This window comes from Lepidochelys kempii, chromosome 27 (genome assembly GCF_965140265.1).
Source record: "Lepidochelys kempii isolate rLepKem1 chromosome 27, rLepKem1.hap2, whole genome shotgun sequence".
Classification (NCBI taxonomy): domain Eukaryota; kingdom Metazoa; phylum Chordata; order Testudines; family Cheloniidae; genus Lepidochelys; species Lepidochelys kempii.
The window spans coordinates 11988940-12009458 of record NC_133282.1 but is presented as its reverse complement, the minus strand read 5'-3'; the positions used below and the strand labels follow the sequence as shown (position 1 = coordinate 12009458).

General features: G+C 59.1%; 1 protein-coding gene across 4 annotated transcripts; it reads right to left on the bottom strand.

Moving 5' to 3' along the window:
* Window positions 1-1493: 1493 nt before the first annotated feature.
* Window positions 1494-18628, bottom strand: LOC140903805 (all-trans-retinol 13,14-reductase-like). 4 transcript variants are annotated; one of them, XM_073325639.1, is made up of 11 exons: window positions 18178-18628; window positions 10800-10982; window positions 8924-9153; window positions 8357-8552; window positions 7545-7742; window positions 7341-7460; window positions 6789-6927; window positions 5085-5194; window positions 4022-4188; window positions 2891-3050; window positions 1494-2578 (listed from the first exon to the last, which is right to left on the bottom strand). In XM_073325639.1, exons 1-11 carry the CDS (start codon window positions 18335-18337, stop codon window positions 2433-2435), a joined length of 1809 nt encoding a protein of 602 aa, XP_073181740.1. In that variant the 5' UTR covers window positions 18338-18628; the 3' UTR covers window positions 1494-2432. The 4 variants fall into 4 exon arrangements, with proteins under 4 accessions (XP_073181740.1, XP_073181739.1, XP_073181738.1 ...); XM_073325638.1 differs by lacking the exon at window positions 18178-18628 and adding an exon at window positions 9823-9931 and having other exon boundaries at window positions 10800-10891; XM_073325637.1 differs by lacking the exon at window positions 18178-18628 and adding an exon at window positions 9823-10066 and having other exon boundaries at window positions 10800-10869.
* Window positions 18629-20519: the final 1891 nt, after the last annotated feature.

Below are 20519 nucleotides of genomic sequence, written 5' to 3'. Positions count from 1 at the left end.
ATTTCGACTGGGAAGTCTCTGAAGGTCGGGACGCGTTTCCTCAGCGAGGGGAAGTATGAACCCACACACCTGCTGGGTGTGGCGGTCTGTCCCATCTCGTGGCACCGAGACCACCTAGAGGGAGATTAACGAGTTTGCTTAACAGCCAGGTGGCTTTGGGCTCATGCATGGAGGTCCCAGGTTCGATCCCGCCTGCCGACAACCGTTACATGTGTGCCCCGCTTTTTCTCATTGGAGCTCAGCGGGGATCCCCAAAGAGCTAGCTGAGCCCACGTCCTTGCTGAGTGGCACATTGCATGCCTTGCTGCCGAGGACCGTGGAGCGTCGGGAAATAAGCCAACAGCCATCAGGGCAGGAAGTGGGATCCAGGACCAGACAGTGCCAGGCGACATACGACAGACAGGGTGGGGACTAACCCAGCTGGGACCAGCAGCAGACAACTGGAGGGAGCTGTGGCAAGGGTGCTGGTCCCTCTTGTACCCACCCGGGGGTGCTGGCAGCACCCTCAGCTTCACCCCCTTTGTTTTTCAGCCGCCCCAAGCTCATACCTAGCGTGAGTTCCATGCTGGGCAGCTGGTGTTTGGTTAGCCATGGCGGGGATGGTGAGTCAGAGCTGCAGCTTCCAGGTTGGCACCAATCTGCACTCTCTGGACACCGCCGCCTCCGATTTGGGCATCGAACCAAGCGTTGCAACCTCTGGACCAAGCGCCCGGCACGGTAGCTGCGCCCTCCGGCCCCTGCCGCAGGCTGGAATATTTGGGGTGCAGGGGGGAGGAAGGCACCACCCCATAGTCCATCCTGGCTGTGCAGCCCTGGCTAAGGGACGCCCTTCCCAGCTGGCGGCAGTGCGACGGGATGCACCCCTGTATTCACACCCTACACACCATTGTCATAATCATTGTATACAATATGCCCTGTGCGGTATCCTCTGAAAACGAATCACGCGCTGGTCAGTAACGGCCTGGTGAAAGGGGTGTAGCGACATTATTTGTACAGTGATGACTCTCAGCTGAAATCGGGACGGAGGCGTGTTGACCAGCCAAGGCTGGGGAAGGGGTAAACCAGTTTCTCCAAGCCAAAGGACAAGCTGACGCCTCTAGCCAGGTGTCATCAAAGCTAATGGGGGCATGCACGTAGCATGTGACCATTCTTTGGCAAGGAAGGGGGGGCAGGACCAAACAGATCCGCATGGTAGCAAACAATAGCAGCTTTTGGTCTCCGTCCTCACAGCGAGAATGACCTTTATCTAGGGGTGACCCTCAGGAAAATGCATTTGCAAACAGGTGGCTGAACTATAAAAATTGGGGGCAAAAACACCCCCAGGGGATTGCTCCCCAGCCAGCCATTGCCTGCTGTCTTTCACCGAAGACAACAAAAGACACAGCCTTTGGGAGCAGATCCTGGCCGGAGAATTGGGTCAGCAGCGTTTCAGGGGACCCGGGATAAGAGTTTCACCTTGGACCAAGCCTAGTTTCAGTTTAGAAAGCGTTTTACCTTTATTTCTCCTGTCACCATTTCTGACTTCAGTGCCTTCTACTTGTACTCACTTAAAATCTAATTCTTGTAGTTCAATAAACTAATTTGATTCTTTAATCAAAACGAATCCAATGTTGCAAACTGTTTGGGTAACTCCATTGAAGGTGGCAAGCTGTCATATATTGAGCCTCTCAGAGGGGCAACAGACCAGGCAAGGGATGGACAGCGCAGAACACGCATTCTGGGGGGAAATCGGGGACGGGGAATGTGTTGAGGCCACCCGGGAAGTGGTAACCCAGGCTGGTGGAGTCAGAGGGTGACCGGCAAGTGCTGGCAGGCTGCTGGGGCAGAGCTGCTGGACCAGGGCTGTGGCTTTCCTCAGACACTCAGGATGGGAACCTGCCTGCTGCCTGCAATGCACTCGAGGCAGCAGGCCAGGGGTGGTACAGCCCCTCAGTGGGCTGGACTGCACCCCAAAATGTTAGAGGCAGAAAGCCAGGCTGGGTTTTGTCTCCTCATTCCAGGGCAATGGCCCAGCAGCTGGAGACACAGATGTTCAGGCCCAGGCTGCCACCCGAGCTCCCACCGCACAGGGTCCCAAAACACCTGCCCAAATGTCCACACCACAATTAAGGATCCCCTTAGCCCGAGCCCTGCGAGCCTGAGTCAGCTGGCACAGGCCAGCCGCGGGTATCTAATTGCCGTGTAGACCGATCCACAGAGCCAGCGGCCGGGGTGGATGGAGGGAAATCCCAGACTGGGGGTGGAAAAGCAGGTTTGGGGGTGAGAACGGGTGTGTAGATGAGGTTCCGACCTTCCTTCTCCGGCACGTTCCCAGCCCCAGAGAAAGAGCTGGGGCACGGCGAGGCTGAGCATCAGAGGACGGAGATGGGGCAGCTAGTCCCTGGGTCGCGTGAGCAGGGATGGGGTCCACTCCCCCCCCCGCCGGGGGGGCCCTAGGCTGCTTTCTTGCCGTGCTCCCTCTTGAGCCTCTTCTTCAGGAGCAGCAGGTCCACGTAGAGGATGCGGTTGAGGACAGCGGAGGCGCAGATGAGGCCGCCGTGCAAGGCGCCGGCCAGGCCGCAGCTAAAGACGTCCTGCCCTGGGATGGGGACACACGGGAGGGCGTCAGACAGCAGAACTGCCATGCTGCCCCCGAGCCCGCCCGCCACCCAGAGCGGCCCGCCCCGGGCAGGGGGGGACTCGCGCTCTGGGTTCAGCTCCACCAACCCAGCCCTGGAGGGACCCCTCCCACCCGGCTCCTGTGAAGTCAGGGCTCAACCCAAGAGCAGGGGCCAACCTGCCGGGCACCCACCAAGGCCCGGTGGGCCACCCCGACGCCTAGGCGGAGTGGGGTGAGCGCCACCGGCCGGGGCGGGGTGGGGACGGCCCCGGGGCCGGAGGCTGCCCTTACCCGTGAGGTAGAGGTTCCGGACGGGCGTCTCCGCCCGCATGGTGGCCACGACGGCCGGCGCGAAGCGGCTCACGTCATGCTCGGCCCCGTACATCTCGCCGCGGGGCGCCCCCAGGTAGTGCTGGTTGGTGAGAGGGGAGGCCGCCTCCAGGAACTCCACCTGCCCAGAGGTAGGGGGACAACATGCAGGCCAGGGAGCAACGTGGGGCTACAGAAACCGCCCGTTGCCAGCCCTTCCAGCCCCCACGCCCTGCCCCTCAACCCACTCCCCCCCAGCACGGACTCTAGGACCCCATGATGTCCAACTATACAGGCCCAAGTCCTTCCAGGTCAGGGTCCCTGCCCCATTGCCCTTGGACCCCCACTCCACCCACCCGCCCACAGCTTGTCTTCACTGGGAAAAGGCCCTCCGCTCCCTGCTCTGTACACGTGTGTGTGTGCGTGTACATACGTGTGTGTATGCATGTCCCGGGTGCAGTGATCTCTTCACAATCCAGGGGCTTCGCCTGGATCCAATGGCTCCCCTGGAGCTATCAAAGGGGTCTCCGGTTGCTTTTCAGAACCGGGCTTTCGGGTTGGGGTTAAGCCTGGGCTCGCAGCTAAGGGGGCCCTTGACCAGCTACTCCCCATTCAAGCGACAGCTTGCCTTGTCTACACTAGGGCTCGAACATGGGTGTGGAATCCATCTATTTTCCAGTGTGAACATGGCTTCTGGATGCCACCAGTCCCCGTGACACGCCTTGAATGGGCTCTAGTAATGTCCCCTCTGCGCCAGCTAATCGCAGTTATCACGTGGTGGCAAACCAGCTGTCGCAGGACCTTTGCTCCTACAATCCCTTGTGGCTCTTCCCCCGCCCCACCAAGCTGAGTAAGAATCCTCCCCAGCAGGCCCAGGCCCAGAGACCAAGAAGCTGATCTGAGAACCTGGACCTGCCCTCACCCACTACGTACAGGGCCATGCCTACTTCAACTTGAGCTTTGGGTCCTCCTGGGACCTTCTGGCAGCTAGCCCTTGGGCACAGAGCAATGGAGCTATGGGGCTAATGGTTCCAGGGGTCACTGCTCACAGAACTACTGGCCCACCAGTAGAAACCAGCACAGGCCCACTGGAGGAGTCTACTGGGGTGTCACCTTGCCACAGAGCTGAGGGAACCTCTCCAAGGCCATGTCCAGCAGCCGCTGGGCGATCTCCATCTTGTAGGCATGGTAGTCAGCCCCTCTGTTCTTCACACCAGCCCCTGACCACTCTTCGAACCACTCGTAGCGAGCCATGGTCAGGATGGTCATGCAGGAGTGGCCTGGAGCACAGGGAGAGGACAGAGCTGATTCAAGCTGGCCGCAAACCTCGGGGGACCCTCCTGAACAGGCCCCTGCCCCAACCAACACTCCCCATTCTGTGATGTTGGGCCAGCCCCCCAAATGGGAGAAGGACATCTGGAGCCCCCTGAAACGTGATTGTGGGGGCAGGATGGCTGTCCTAGAGGAGCACGCACAGCCAGGGCAACGTATCGATTGGAGTCACAGCCCTAGGACTGGGCGTCGGCCTGAAAGATATGGGACCGGGTCTTCAGCCGGCGTGAACCAGGAGGACACCTGGCCTGCATTCTAGCTCAGCCAAAAGCTACTGGGTTCACCAGCGGCCCCTGCTGAGCCGGGGGCGGCACCTCCCTCCCAGGCAGGAATCCCCGGGGGCAGCCGGGGTGGTGACGCTTAGACCCGACACTCGGAGGGCAGCAAGACCCTGAAGCGAGAGTGGGGTGTTGTGGCTCAGGCTGACGCTTGGGCTCTCCTGTCTTGGGGGTCGGGAGAGCACCAGAGCCCGAGCACAACCCCCCATCTGGCATTTTCTCCAGCCCTCTAATGATTGGGGTTTGTCCCCGGGACATTTCACCATTGGCCAGGGGATGGCACGATCCTTAGATCCAGGGGCACCATACGGAGGGTGGCAGGGGTTTAAGGATGGGGCAACAGGCCCATGTGAGAAGTGCGAGCCCGTTGGCTACTGGATAGGGTGGCCAGCAGGTACAGAGACGGCCACTACTTAACCTGTGCAGGACTGGCTCAGTCTTGCTGGTCCTCGGCCAGGAGGCATCTTCTTGACCTTCCATGAACAGGAACCTCCCTCATATCCCCCCGCCCCACCCTCCAATGGTTCCCAGCTCCAGGACACATTTGCCGGTCTCTGGGTGGGTACCTGGGTGCCTCTGCTGGTACGTGGGGTCCTTGGCTGATGGAAAGGTGATGAACATCATGGGCACGTTCTCACTGACCTCCTCCCTGCTGAGGGCAGCGTAGCGGGTCATCCTGAAAGGACCAGAAAAAGCACAAATGGTACGGCGGGATGCCAGACCTCCTGGGGAGGAGGGGAAGGAGGAGGGCTGCACCCCAGCCCTCTACACCCATGAGCCACCCTCGCCACCTACCCCCACCCCCTCCTGTGCGTGGAGTAACAGGGCTGCCTAGTGGGTGGTGAGGGCAGAATGCGTTCTGCCAGGGGGCAATTCCCATCACCTCCCCCTTACAAGTGAATGAGTCTGAACTCAGCCGCAAACCGCTCCCCTGGGACCTGCCCTCCAGGTCTGACCTCAACCCCTGGGGCCTGGCATGCGAGCAGCTCTGGGTCACAGCACACGTGGGGCGAGGGGCCGAGGTCACAGGCTCCAGCTGAGCTGGGACACACCTAGCTCTCGCCTTGTCCCTCCACCACCTCCGTCTGGTACGGCCGACAAGTCTGCCCAGACAGAGTTAGGCCCTGTGCATTGCCCTGGGCGGTGTAATTAATCCACCCCGACCCCCACGCCTAGGTCACCCCTACCGCCCCTCCAGCAACAGAAGACCCCTTCCACCGCTGCGGTGCATGTCTACACAATGATGCCACAGCTCTGCCGCTGTCGTGTGTCCAGCGCAGACGTCCCCTAGCGGACGTCCCTACCACACAGACACCCCACCACGACCGTGTCGACAGACCCTGCGAGCCAGAAGGGAAGCAGAGCACTTGAAGAGACAGCATGGTCTAGCGGGCAGGTTCTGCCACTGACCTGCTGGGTGACCTTGGGCTAGTTGCGTCCCCACCCCGTGCCTCAGTTTCCCCTCCCTCTCTTCATCTCTCAACTATTTACATGGTAAACTCATCAGAGCCAGGACTGTCTCCGCTTACCATGTGTCCGTACAGTGCCTAGTACACTGGGGCCTTTAGCTGCTATTCTAACATCAACAATAACCATTGGAACATAGAGAGGACAAGGAATACTAACTTTTGCTTCTACGGCTCATTCCGTCGGCAACACCTAACGTACAGACCCTGTCTATTTAATTCCATCATTAACCGTGCTCTGGTCAGCGTCGTCTGACGAAAGTGGGCATTTTTCACTTGCATAATGTTTTCCATTACTACTTCCGTTTCCCGTTCACCTCCCCAAGTGTGCGGCAGGTAAGGGACGTGCAGGGATCCCGTCACTCGCCCTTGAAATGCTTCCACCTCTGGGGCGGGACATAGCGGCTGTTTGCCAGCCGCACAGCAGCGTCGGGCAGGAAAGGAGGAAAAATCTCACCTGGGAGACTAGGCGGGTGGCTTGGGGGTGGAATCGGCAGAGGTTTGTTTCAAATGTAAGCTCCTCTGTTATTCTGTGCCCAGCACTAGCGTGGCCTTGCTCCCAGCTGGGGTCCCTCATAACGCAATTAAAGGATAGAATGGGGCCAGGTCACTGGGTCTACCCCAAGCTGATCCCTTTCAGCCTTAAGATCTCTGATGCTCTATGCTTCTGAAGAGCACCACAGGATCTGGACCAACCGAGGCACGGGATCAGGACCCAGGTGTCAGAGATGGGACAGGCAGAGAAGCACACCTGCTCTGAGGGGGCGACTGAGAGGTCTTAGGGACCTTTGGCCTGCCACTTACATCTCGTCCAGATCGTTGTCCAGGTAGATCCAGTAGTTGGTGGATTTGATGCCCAGCTCCTCGGTGGTCCCCTGGAGGCCCACGAAGACCAGAAAGGAGCCCATGCCATGCTGTACCATGCTGAGCACAGACTGGATCCCTGTAAGAGAGAGCGAGGGGCTAGGGGGGTACAGACGGGTGGTGCAGGGGAAAGCCGCTGGCGATTGCTCTGGTACCCCAGGCTAACACCGTCTGTCTCTGCAGCCCCTGCTAGTTCTGGGCCAGCTCCTGCCCCTGTGGTTTTGCTCCCGGTCTTTCAGCACAAGCAGGCGAGCCTCACGCTTTGGGGTCTGGAGGCCCAGGGTTCAATTCCACGGGGCCGCCCTAGGACTTCCCAGATGCGCACAGGAGAACAGGACAGCCCGACGCTGGCAGCCGCGCCCATCCATTCTCTCTGCCACCCCATGGACCGGTGCCAGTTATCTGCCAGACTGGGCCCTTGCCTGGCCTCCTGGAGAGGGGTGGGGCAGACACCACCTCTGCTGAGGTCCCAGGGGGCTGCTCCCCCTTTACCTGCTTTGCTCCTGATCTCTGCGGGCAGCAGGGTCCCAAAGGTGTTGAATATCCCAGCGTCCGAGATCACCACGGGGGCATAAACCGCCTCCTCCCGGCCCCGCTTCTGCACCGTCACTCCTGCCGGGAGACAAGGACACCAGACCCTAGCAAACGCACTTCCGCCATGTGGGGAGGGGTAACCCAGGTGCCCCCGGGACTCACCCAGAGCCGCGCCGCCCTCGGACAGCAGGATCCTCCCCACGCGGGCTCTCACCAGCACAGCGCCTCCAGCCCGCTGGATCACCGGGATGGCGTGGAAGGCGATCTCGCTGGCGCCCCCTTGTGGATACCAGGCGCCACGCTTGTAGTGGTGCACCATGAGGGCGTTGATGAGGAAGCTGGAGTCCCGGGGGGGGACGCCTGGCGGCAAGGGGGCGAGTCACAAAAAGTAACCACTCCCCCCGCCCCCCCCGGGATCTCACTCCAACCCCAGGGGCGCGTCCTCGCACTGGAATGTCCCTTGCAAGGCCTGAACCTGGTGTTGCCCTGGGTTTGTAGGGGGCATATACCCCAGAATGTGATCAAGCTAATTGCAGCCATATTAGCGAAGGGTTCATTTGGAGACAGGGTTTTTAGAAACAAGGTCATAACTACCGGCAGTTTTGCTAATCGGAATGGGAGAAGGGGCGGAAAAGTAAATAACTGAGAATGAAAGGAGATAGGTGGATGGACAGCCTTGAATCTAGATGGCTCTGATAGTAAAAGTTTATTGAAAGTTAGAAAAGGGATGATTTAGTGGCAGGTCATTCGAACCTATGTGTTTTGTAGAAGTTAATTATAGCAAGTTTAGATGATATCAGTGTACTTTGGGAGCAGTCCCGGGGAGCTATCCTGGGAGAGATGTTTTCCTCGCATCTTTACTCCTTGGCAGGGAGGCGTTTGACCCGCGCTGACCTGTCATGGATTACTCAACCAGGGGCACCCTGCCTCACAGGGGGAAACCCCAGGGGGCAGGTGGCTGGGGCCCACCTCACCGTAGAAGAAGTAGCTGAGGACCACCTGCAGGTCCTTGTTGGCCGTCAGCCGCTCCATGACCTGGCTGTGGCTGGTGCCCGCCATCTTGAAGACGGGGGAGACCCAGTGAATGAGGCCAGTGCGGATCAGCAGCGTGGCCAGCCAGAGGGGGATCATCTTGAGTATAGCAATGAGGGGCACCCGTGTCGCCGCCATCTACAGGAAAGGCAAGAGCAACCCACAGTAACGGGCCTGGCAGAGCCTTCTTTCCCCCCAGGAAGGGAAGGAGAGGGTCCCAGCCATCTCAGATCCTGAGGGGGAGACTCTCTAGCACAATGGCACCGGTGCATCACAAGGCAGCATGGTCCAATGGTCAGAGCATCAGACTGAGCCTCAGGACGCCAGGGCTCTGTTCCCTGCTCTGAGTGACCCTGGGCAAGTCACCTCCCCTCTGTGTCTCTGGTTTCCCCTCCCAGGCAGGGCCAGGTTCTGTCGCTGGGCACATGTACAGCACCAAGCGCCGTGGGGCCCAGATCTCAGCTGGGGCTGCTGCAGCCAGGGGTCTGCTCCACGACCTCGGCTCTCACCTTGGACAGCCTCATGAACTCCCTGATGGCCTCCTTCTCTGCCGGGAACTGCTTCTCCAGCTCCTCCGCAAAGGTCCTTTTGCCCGAGCACAAGTGGTAGTCCCGGTCCCCTACCATCACGCTGTCGTAGGGGTCCTCCAGCCTCACCCACTCCAGCTGGCCATCCGTGAGCTGGTCCAAAGCCACCCGCAGCATGCCCTTCGGGTGCATCTGACCCACGTAGTGGATGCCTGCCAGGCCAGGAGGGAGAGAGAAAGCATTAGCCCCGGTGATATGGAGTGTGGAGGGGCTTGGAAGGTGAGATCTTTGGGGATGTGTGACGATGTGACGCAGCAGGGAGGGGGGAGTGTTGACCTGGGAATGTGCCCTGGGGATGGGAGACCTGAGAGCCTGTCACCTGAGCCAGGATGGGGAGGGCGAGGTAACACCTCTGCCCAGGAATGTGAAGACAGGCTGCAGAAGGGAGCCTGCTGGTGGGGTTTAGTTTTCAGTTTGGAGCTGGGTGGAGGAACACAGGGAACCCCAGGGCTGGGGTCTAAGCTCCCTGCTCCCCCAGAAGGACTTGACTGAGGGGTCCTGGTTGTACCCACAAGCTCTGTTTTGGACTGTGTTCCTGCTGTCCAATAAACCTTCTGTTTTACTGGCTGGCTGAGAGTCTCAGTGAATCCCTGGAAGAGGGGTGCAGGGCCTGGACTCCCCCCACACTCCGTGACAGGATGCAGCTTGGAGAAAAGGGGGCAATCCGGGCCATGCCCATAGCGTGCTGCGGCTAGCCAGGGGAAGCATGCCCCGGTGCCACGTACTGAGCACACGTCACCCGCTTGCTGGGATCTAATTGCCACGCTGCTAGCACCTCGGCTGGGCAACCGGCCTATGGCTGGCAGAAGAGCCCCACCTACCCCGGCTCCGGTAGCCACCTGGGCGGCCTCCCATCCAATTACCGGTCAGGCCCCGTGCTGCTTAGCTTATGAGATCTGACATGAATCTGGCAGCCCGCAGCGGCAGATGCTAGGGAATTAAGTAAACCAATTAGCCGTCGTCGTCCTGCTCTTGGAGTCACCTTCAGAGAGGTGGAGATGGGGGGGTTGGTTTGGTTTTGACCTCAGCTAACCTTGCTGTTAGGCCCCGTGTCCCCGCGGCACCCTGCAGAGAGAGTGTACCAGTGGGGGGGCGGAGGGGGATCTTCACACGACCATCCCCTAGAGGAATCAGACCACCTTCCACCAAGTTACCAATATTAAGTAACTGCCCCCTTGGGCGGCAGGTCATTATCATGACCCCCATTTTACAAATGGGGAAACTGAGGCACAGAGTAGGGGTGGGACTTGCCCACCCCCCGCCCCCCAGGTCATGCAGTGAGATCTCTCCCTTTTTCAAATCCTGCCTTAAACTCTCCTTTGCCGCGTTGCCCACAAAACCCCTCGACATTGGTGAGGCAGGCGATGCCCACTGTTCCAGCCAGTATGGCTCATCAGTCCCTTCTGCTCCCCCGTCTGCTTGCCCCTGGTCAACTGGGGGGGTCCCTGGAAAAATAGGCGCCCCCACGCACCCCAACCCACTCCGTCTGCCCAGCACTCCTGCTGGGGAAGCCCCCGCACCCAGACCTATATAACACAAAACCCCAAATATCAGGACTGTCCCTTTAAAATCAGGACATCTGGTCACCCTTCTGGTGGGAGTGCCGGGTGGGGTGGGGGCTAGCCCCCGCACCCTGACCCCATTTCCCCAGAAGGAGCACCGCAGACGGGGGAACTGCCCTCTGCCCAGGCAAGAAGCTGGGGGGAGGTCCCACAGGCCGGGCCCGGCCCCAAGAAATCCAGCAACTCCCTTGACGTCCTCGCCCGCGAGCATCCAGCGGGCTCCTCCCACCGCTTACCCACATCAAACTCAAAGCCCTTCTCCTGGAAGGTGTGGCAACATCCCCCCGCCTGGTCGTGCTGCTCCAGCACCAGGACCCGCTTGCCGGCCTTTGCCAAGGCAGCCGCCACGGCCAGGCCTCCGATCCCGCTGCCGATCACGATGGCATCCAGGTCGGCTGGCACCTTCTCCAGGGCGAAACCTGGCAAGGGAGGGCAAAGGGTTAACAACACCAGAGCCTGCAGGATCCCGGGGGAGCGGGCAGGGCGACCCACGCCACGGCCCTATGCTGGGGGGAACGTGGGGTCACTGCCACCCAGCCCGAAACCCTCTGTCTCCTTCTCCTGGCCCGGCTGCGGCATCTCACCCCAAACACCCAGGAAGCACAGCCCCTGCGCCTCGGGGGGTCATTCCTACCAGGGAATCTGAGCCGTAGGGCCTCAGGCCCACCCTGCCCTGGTGTGAATGGCTGCAGGGGTCTGGGAAGCAGGGGGGTGCCCCTGGGAAGGCAGGGGACAGGCATGTCCATCTAGTGCTGAGCAATTCACTACCTTGCACTGGAGGGGGGCAGGTACCCGCGTAACTTTCACTAAGTCTCTCGCGCTGGGGTTTCTCCCTTGGGGCTGGCTGGGGCTATGGTAAAAGGATTGCCCTAGTGGGAAGGGTGGGCTCTGACCCTGAGATTAACCCTTGATCTCCCCGAAAGGGGGTTGGGGCTTAGGCGGGGACGGCGGAGCCCATCTGCTGACGCCGGGGACCTCCGGTGGGTGTCACAAATGAGATTTGGGGACGGTTCAGCAGGGACCATGTCAGACCAGCTACCCCAACAAAGGGCAGCCTCCACCACCCCAGAGACTATAGGATACCACATAGGGGCTCCCTGGCAGCTTTCCGAGCGGGGCTCCGAGTAGACAGCCTCCCGGAGTAGCAGAGAGCTGGGGCTTGCTGAGCCAGCTAGGCGGGAGCTGCCCCAAACGAAGCAGGTGGGTGGCCAGCAGAACAAAAGGGTGGAGTGGAAAACATTTTGCAGCGACTGGGACAGGTGTGTGGGTCCCCGAGTGCCGCCCAGGGCATGATGGGGTGCTGCTCTCAGCCCCAGCAATCCAGGGAGAGGCTCGGGGAGTCTGCCAGCAGCCACCGGCTCATTCTACGGTCCGCCAAGCGGGTGGCTCCCGCTACAGGCCCCACACCCACAGCAGGGCCCTTAAGGAGAAGGCAGCCCTGACGACTGGGTCACGAAGGCCCAAAGCAACCCAGGGCTGGGCGGCCACCTGCATCAGCTACCGACCTCGGACACGCGGGGCCTGGCCCGGGACGGATCAAGACTACCCCACCCCTCCAAAGACAGGAGCAGCCTGGCGACAAGCAGCCCAGCTGCCGAGACACGGTCACTCCCCTCCTTCTCTCCCGCCCAGGACCTGGCCCAAGGGGGCCATGGGCCGACACATCCAGCCACATGGCTGAGCGGATGGAGATGCACGTGCAGAAGCTGCCCAGAGGCCTGCGGCGAATCCAGCAGCGCGGAAGGGCCAGGTGGAGGGCCAGTAGGGTGACCGGACAGCAAGTGTGAAAAATCGGGACGGGGGGGCGGTAATAGGAGCCTATATAAGAAAAAGACCCCAAAATCGGGACTGTCCCTATAAACTCTGGACATCTGGTCACCCTAAGGGCCAGTGACCTGTCTGATCAAGATGGCTCAACAACGCAGCTGCTGGGAATGTGGGGAGGCCGGTCCCATCGCCAGGGGATGCAGGCAAAGGGCTCCCAACGGGGGGTCCTGGGGTGCAGAACTGAGCCCCAAGAGATGAGGCCCAGCAGCTGCTGGGGAACCACCTGTGACGAAGCAGGACTGTTCTTAATGTTTCCTCTGAATAGTGTGGGGGTGCCTCAGTTTCCCCTATGCAGTTCTTAAGTATCTAGGTGGTGGGGTAAGGGTATCTGATCATTGCAGAGCCCTAGAGGGCAGGTGTGTGCAAGGGTCTGGACACAGAGAATGGCCGACACCCTGTTTCCTGGCACCTGATGGCCTGGCCCTTCCCCCCTGCAAGGTGAGAGCTGAAGGGTTGGAGAACAAAGGAATCAGGTGGGAAAGGGACAAAGCCCAGAAGAGGAGGGGGCTGGAGAGAGTTTCAGTTTGGGGCTGGCTGGGGACAAGGAGTGAAGGGCAGACATGGTTGTCTGGCTCACTGCCCCCCAAAATGGACCCAGCTGAGGGGTCCTGTTCTCTGCACCTACAAGCTCTGTTTTAGACCATGTTCCTGTCGTCTAATAAACCAGCTGGCTGAGAGTCACGTCTGACTGCGGAGTTGGGGGGCAGGACCCTCTGGCTTCCCCAGGACCCCGCCTGGGCAGACTTGCTGTGGGCAGAGGGGCAGAGGATGCTGAATGCTCCGAGGTCAGACCCAGGAAGGTGGAGCCGGGTGAGCTGTGTGTCCTGCAGACAGGCTGCTCCCAGAGAGGAGACTTCCCCAGAATCCTGCCTGGCTTCGTAGGGAGCAGGTCCAGAGCAGCGCCCGGGGACTCCATGACACCACCTAAATTCCCTGGCAAGCGCCTGCTCGCGCCCCCGCCCCACCCCAATCCTGAGCTGGGGGACAAAGCTAAGGCTGGATTTCGCTTTAGCAAACAGCTTCACTCCAGTTTCAGGCCTAACCCAGGGGTTATTTGCTCCGGCAGGATAGGCAGCCACCTGGAGAGAGAGGGAGAGGGAGAGACAGCCAGAAAGCCCAGGGGCAGGTGTGAATCCCCACTCCACTCTGCCTCGGTGGTCCTAGCTGTCAGAGGATTGAGCAGCCAGATGGCAGGAAACCCCACCCCAGTGCCCCACGGCTGATCTCCGGGGCTGCTGCGGAGACCCAGAAGGCTGAACGCCAGCTCTGGGCTGGGCAGAGATCCAGAGAGCAGCATCATAAAGAGACTGGACTGGCTGACTGGCACCAAACAGAGGGCTTGTTCAGGGGTGGCAAGTTGTATGGGCCCTGGGCTCCAGAAATATTCAGGGCCTGGCACTCCCAACTCCTCATTCCCAGAGCCCGCCCCCCCCAGCCAGAGCCCTCACCCCAGCCCTCTGCCCCACCCTGAGCCCCCTCCTGCTCTCCGAACCCCTCATCTCCGGCCCCACCCCGCAGCCCTCGTCCCCCCGCCCCGCACCCCAACCCTCTGCCCTAGCCCTGAGCCCCCTCCCACACCCCAAACCCCTCATCCCCAGCCCCACCCCAGAGCCCTCATCGCCCCACACTCCCCCCACATTGTGCAGTACAGGGAAACTGTTAAACACTTACTGTTTCCAGTCCATTTTTACATTATTTTGAAAAATATATATCGGTTTACAAGGCTGGGGGGTGGGGGGACGACTTGGACCCGTTCTGGGCACCAGCAAAAATTATACAAACCTGCTGCCCCTGGACTTGTTCCTGGGTGAACTCCTGCCTCCCCCAAGGACGGGTCTTCACCCCCAGGCAAGAGCTGATGTGGACCCCCCCCGCTAGCCAGGGAACCCCCACACCGGACACAAGCCCCGGACCGACCCAAAGAGAGAGGATTTGATTCTCATTGACACCCAGGCCCCCTTGCATTGCCAGAGCGGCTGGAAGGACCCTCGGCGTGGCCTCTCTCCCTCTCTGTCTGGGTCTGATTCTTAAGCAGGAGGAGGCCCCAAGCCAGCCAGCCAGCCCGAACACACAACTCCAGCACGGGAGTGGAGGGAGATAAAAAAAAAAGCCCAGCCTCCGCAGACCAGAATAGACACAGATTAAATCTAAAAACACGGGCCCAGAAGGGCGTCTTCCATCTGCCCAGGACCACGGGGATTATCGTGCCGCTGGATAACGACGAAATCGGTGGCCGGGCTGAGTCAAAGCCACCGGGGGGGTGGGGGGGGAGGAAGGTGCAGATGGAAACAAAGATTCAAAATGAAACGGGACTCAGGGGCAGGACGTGAGCATGGGGCGCCCGCAGGACTGGCCAGACCGGCTGTTCACCCAGACACCGCGGGGCATGAGCGGGGAGTCTGTCGGCCCTCAAATTAGTCCATGTCTTGGAGAAGTGATGCGGCCCAGCTGAGACCAGGGCCTGGGTGTGAGCTGCCCCTTCTCTCATCTTGGCTGCCTTGCGCCAGGCTTAGGGGACATCGGCGGACATCCCCATGCCAATCTGGTGTCCTGGGCCAGCTCCTGCTTCCATGGCTGGGCAGGTTTCAAACGAAGCGTCTGGCTCTGGGGAGCGGGTCTTCAGGGTCGGTTACCTGAGTAATACTGACCTTTCACCCCGGGGGGGACTCACCGAATTTTACCTGTGGGAGCAGTGAATCCATTCAAACACCCGCTCTGGAGGGAAACTGAGGCACAGCGAGAGGGAGTGACTTGCCCGAGGTCACAGAGTGGTGCAGCAGGGAATGGAACCCAGGAGTCCTGATTGCTAGTCCCCCGCTTTGTGAGCTCTTTGGAGCAGGGACCACCTTTTGGTTCTGGCTTCTTTCTTTGGCGCCCACCCAGGCCTTGCCGGTCCCACACACGACCAGGGCGAGTGGGTGGAGACAGTGTTGCCCCACATACGGAGGGACAGTCCCTCCTGGGCTGAGACTGCGCCCACCAGTGGCCGGCTCTGAGCAATGACTGTAGCATCCCAGAGAGCAGGGGTGCGATGCGAGAAACGGTCCCCCTCTCCCCCCAGGTGATCAGGCCAGTACAGCACTCGCACGAGGTGTTTTAGAAGCAGGTTCCTATTGTCTAGATTTGCTAATAACTTTGAATATTTGTTTCCTGTTATTAGCCACACAAATTTGATATGAAGAGAAATGGGAGCGGCCCCTTTAAGAAAAGACAGTGTGGGGGCCCGGGGAAGGGGGTCTGAAGCAGGCAGAGGGGGGACTGCTGGCAGAAAAGGTGGCCAAGGCACTAGGAGGTGGGTCTCCGCCTGCAAGAAGCTCCTAAGGACAAACGGTTTCACTTCCCCGCGGAAACAAAGTTCTCCTTGCAAAGCTGGGTCTTGTGACTCAGGGGGGTGACAAACGTGGATATTTGTTCTGGGCCCCAGGCTGCAAAATGGAGCTTGCAAATTCTCCCGGGATCTCCTGACTCTGAGGGAGCGGCTGGGTCGATCCAACAAATATGAGGCCCACGGGCCACGGAGGTTTGATCGGGTGGCTCCTGAGGCATTTAGAAAAGTGACGTGTTAGGTGAGTGGGGGGTGAGGTTCTGTCCCTGTTGCTCCATCTCAATGATCAAATTCAGGGTCTGATTCAGAAAACGCTAACCACGGGGGAAAACTCCCCGTGCAGGAACGGAAAGACGCTTTCTTAGCTTGTCGGAAGACGGAGCAGGTAATGCAGCAGCGACAGAAGACGGGAGTGATTCAGAGCAGATGAAAACTGAACCATTGAACGTGAGGGGCATAAAGGAACACAGCCTCGGATCCAGCAGAACCTGCCATCCGTGTTTAGGAAAGATTTCAGAACTACGCACCAGACTGGTGATTCCGTGCAACGGGCCAGGTTCACTGTGACGAAGCGGGACTGTTCTTAATGTTTCCTCTGAATATTGTGGGGGTGCCTCAGTTTCCCCTATGCAGTTCTTAAGTATCTAGGTGGTGGGGTAAGGGTGTATGATCATTGCAGAGCCCTAGAGGGCTGACTTCACTGTGTGCAGTGTGTGTGGAGGGGACTGGACACAAAGAATGGCCGACACCCTGTTTCCTGGCAACTGATGGCCTGCACCCTTCCCCCCTGCAAGGTGAGAGCTAAAGGGCTGGAGAACAAAGGAATCAGGTGACCTCCTGGCCCGGGAAAGGGACAAAGCCCTGAGGAGGAGGGGCTGGAGCGGGGTCAGTTTGGGGCTGGCTGGAGACATGGAGTGAAGGGCAGACGTGGTTGTCTGGCTCACTGCCCCCCAAAATGGACCCAGCTGAGGGGTCCTGTTCTCTGCACCTACAAGCTCTATTTTAGACCAAGTTCCTGTCGTCTAATAAACCTTCTGTTTTACTGGCTGGCTGAGAGTCACATCTGACTGCGGAGTTTGGGGGCAGGACCCTCTGGCTTCCCCAGGACCCCGCCTGGGCGGACTCGCACCAGACTGGTGATTCCGTGCAACGGGCCAGGTTCAGTTCCAGACGTCTGGCAACCAAAGTGACAGTGGATTAAAGAGGGATTATCCCAGGCCAGCAGCTCTAGAAGGTGGGAGCCGTGCACTCAGCCCAGGACTAAAACTCCGAAGTGGTACGGAGTCAGAGCGATCTCCCACTGCCCAAACGGCCAGGTCTACACTGCGAATGCTTTGCTGGTATAGTTATGCCAGCAGGGCCCCCACTTTAGACCCAGCACATGCCACCAGAAGGAGTTTCTTCTGCCAGCATAGCCACCCACTTCCCCAGACGACACATTAGCGATGCCCACAGACGCACTCTTCCGCTGACGTAGCTGCATCTACACCGGGGTTTTGCCGGCACTGCACGTGGTTTTATCACACCCCTGACCGACACAGCTATACCAACCAACCAGTGTAGTGTAGACATGGCCTAAGGCAGACCCTAGGGACATATTACTCTGACAAAAGTGCCACCCATCTCTATCAAACATTAACAAAGGCAGTTCAAGAACTCAACAAGGGCCACCACTGGATTTCCTGGAGAGTGGAATGGATCCTGATCCACAACAATTATCTTTGCATCAGAGAAAGCGGAGTCTGCACTAAAATACCCCTCCGGAGTGGTTCAAAGTCAGTCGATTTGGACCAGCATATCAGAGCTGACCTAAAACGGTATTTATGGGATTTAGATGTCGCTGACTTTGGTTGGAAAAAGCCCTGTAGCTTGGAAGCGAAGCACCGGCAAAAATCAAGAGCATCTGAGGGTACTGCAAAGAAAGGCCATGCCGCCTGCTGTGGAGGAAGGAGAAACTGACAACCGCCCTCCGCTGTGAAAGAGCATAATTAGACACAGCTAAATTCACCCGCTTCTCAGATGGAGCGGGACACTCAAGCAATCGGACAGCTAGCAACTGCCGTGGCAGCTCTCACCCAGAGCGTGAGTTCAGGGTATCCCTAAACTAATCCCCCCGTAGACACCAGAAAGCACAAACGCGGCAGAATGATCAGAGAGGCCGTCAGAACTGCCCACAGGAAACCTCAGCGGACGGCGTGATCGCGGCTATACCCGGCCAGGGGCTGGCAGGTGCCAGGTGCCTCAGCCGTCGGGAAACAGGAGAGGGTCACAACCGGGAGGGGCAGGAAGTGAGCGACCCCCCCCGGGGGAAGTTCGAGGATGCGCGCCCCTACTGCCAGCCAAAAGGTGACAAGGGACAGGCGCCCGTGGGACAGCGTCGAAGCCGCCCAAGTGCGGCTTAGAGCTCACGCTCTCCCCCCGCCAGCCCTTGGCACGCTCCCTGGCTCACGCGCTGCACTTACCCTGCTTCAGGACCTTGTCCCTGACTTTCTGATCCGTGACCAGCGGCCTGGGGGGCTGCAGGGGCCCCCCGGCAAAGGGGTTCCCCGCCGGGCCAAAGTGCCGGGCCCCCAGCAGCCCCAAGGCCAGCAGGCAGAGGCAGAGGACAAGCACCAGCCACATTGCTGCAGGCTGCAGAGCTCAGCACAAATCCCGAGCAAAGGAGGCCGGCTGGAGTCTCCGTGGGCTGGGGTGGGGTGGGGTGGGAGTAGCAGGTGGGCAGGGAGCCGGCTTGGCCTCAGTCCCAGCAGATAAGCCAAGGGCTGTTAACTCTTTGCTCAGCGCTGCCTGGGGATGCCAGGCCTTGCTCTGCAACAGCCGGGCAAACGAAGTGGAGGTGCTCACGGATCCACTGCTCCCAGGTACTTTGATGCACTGCTCCAGACAAACTTATGCACGCCGCCCCGAAGACGGACTGACCCCCCCCCCACACACACACACACCCCTTTGCTCCTTCAGATACAGTGACACACACACACACACACACGCACACCTTGATTCATTCAATTCCACTCAACGGCAAACACACACTCTTCCAGACATATGCCCGCTCATCAGGTATTCACTAGCACATGGACCCCTGTACTAACAACCTGCCCCTCTCCAGCGCCTTCCCGCTGTAGATCTCCAGGCCTTTTACAGACACTAATATTCATTCGAACCCTTTCCAGTCTCACCTCCCCAGGAGATCAGCCCGTATTGTTAACGCAGATGGGGAAACTGAGGCACAGAATGCCCAATCTCCTCTCACACCCATTTTACAACAGTGTAACTCACTTGGCTTCCTTGGAGGATGCCTCTGAAATGCCTGCGCCAAGGAGGACAAGATGAAAACAACACAGCCAGCATGCGTGAGGGATTTTTTTTTTTTTGCTTTAAATTTAATAAAAGTAACTGAAAAGTAACAAAAGGAGTCATTCACCGGCAGGAACATGGGATCAGCTCGCACAACCGAGAAATAAAAGAAATGTACAGCATCAGGGCTCCGAGCATCTAGCAACCCAGCTCAGAAAGTAACTAGGAATAGAAAAGAGTCAGTACAAAAAAGTCACTGTCATTCGTTCAATCGGACGAGAAGGGACCGACAGACAGGGGAGGCCGGGGGGACTTAACGTTTTAAATTAGGGGCCAGCTCCTCCCCTGGTGTAAAATGGCACTGCTGGCAAAGCCCATCACAGCCCCCGGCTACAGGGAACGAGTGGCGCCCGGCCTCTCCACTAGGCACAACCTGGCAGAAAGCTCCATGGGGCCATGCCCACCCCGGAGAGAAACGGTCTCACAAGGTCATCTACACCCAGGCCAGGGCCCTCAGCCTGCCTGGGCTGGAAGCACTGAGGGGCCGGGGGGGGCGGGGGGGCACCTATGTGACTTCCCCTCCTGACCTCACCCCATAGCCCTGAAAATGGTCCTTTCGGGGCAGCAATCAGGCCTGATGTCATCTGCCTCATTGACTGGTCACCCCCCTCCCATACCAAACCAGCCATCAGCCAGAGCCATCTTGGCATGGCACCCCCACCAGAAGGGGCATTTCAAACCAATGCTGCCGGAGGCTAAGGCCCCAAGCATCCTCAACCCCCCTCGAGCCTATGGAGGGGCAAGCGCCTCCCACCTGCAGCTCAGCAGCTCCCAGGATCAGGCCCTCGATCTGCTTGGTGGGAGGGTTCGTGGGTCCTGCTGCAAAAGGAGGCTGCCTGGCAAAGTGGGGGGTGTCTTGCCCCTGCATCACAGCCTGGCCAAGCACTGGTCCAGAATCGTCACACGCCCCTTGGGTCAGGATCACCGGGCGCGCACATACACACAGAGGTGACCAGGCGGCGGGGGGCCTAGCAGGATCCCCCCAGGTTCAGAAACAAAAAAAGGGAGAGATTCCACCATAAAACATGGCAGCTCCAACGAATAGAGGGCAGCGTGGTGTAAACAGGGCACAAACAATCCAAATTAGCCAGCTTCTAACACGCAACACCGACCCGACACGGACATCACACCGCTGAGCTCTCTAATAAACACAAGTCTAAGAAATAGACAATTCCAGGGAGGGGAAGGGGAACTATCACCATTCACCAAAAACAAAGAGAAGGGGGGAAAAAACCTTTTCCAGCTCGCTGTTGCTCAGTATTTACATGGAACCATTAAAAACGCGTGTGTTTCAAGAAGACTAATGGAGAAGCTCAGAGCCGGGAGTGGACTAGGAGAGACCGGTGGAAATCAGAGATCAAACACGTCCATTTCTCTTGCTGATGGGGGCAGTGCAGGATCATTCGCTATAGTGTATGTTAGTGACACATCCAGAAGGAAATATGTACAT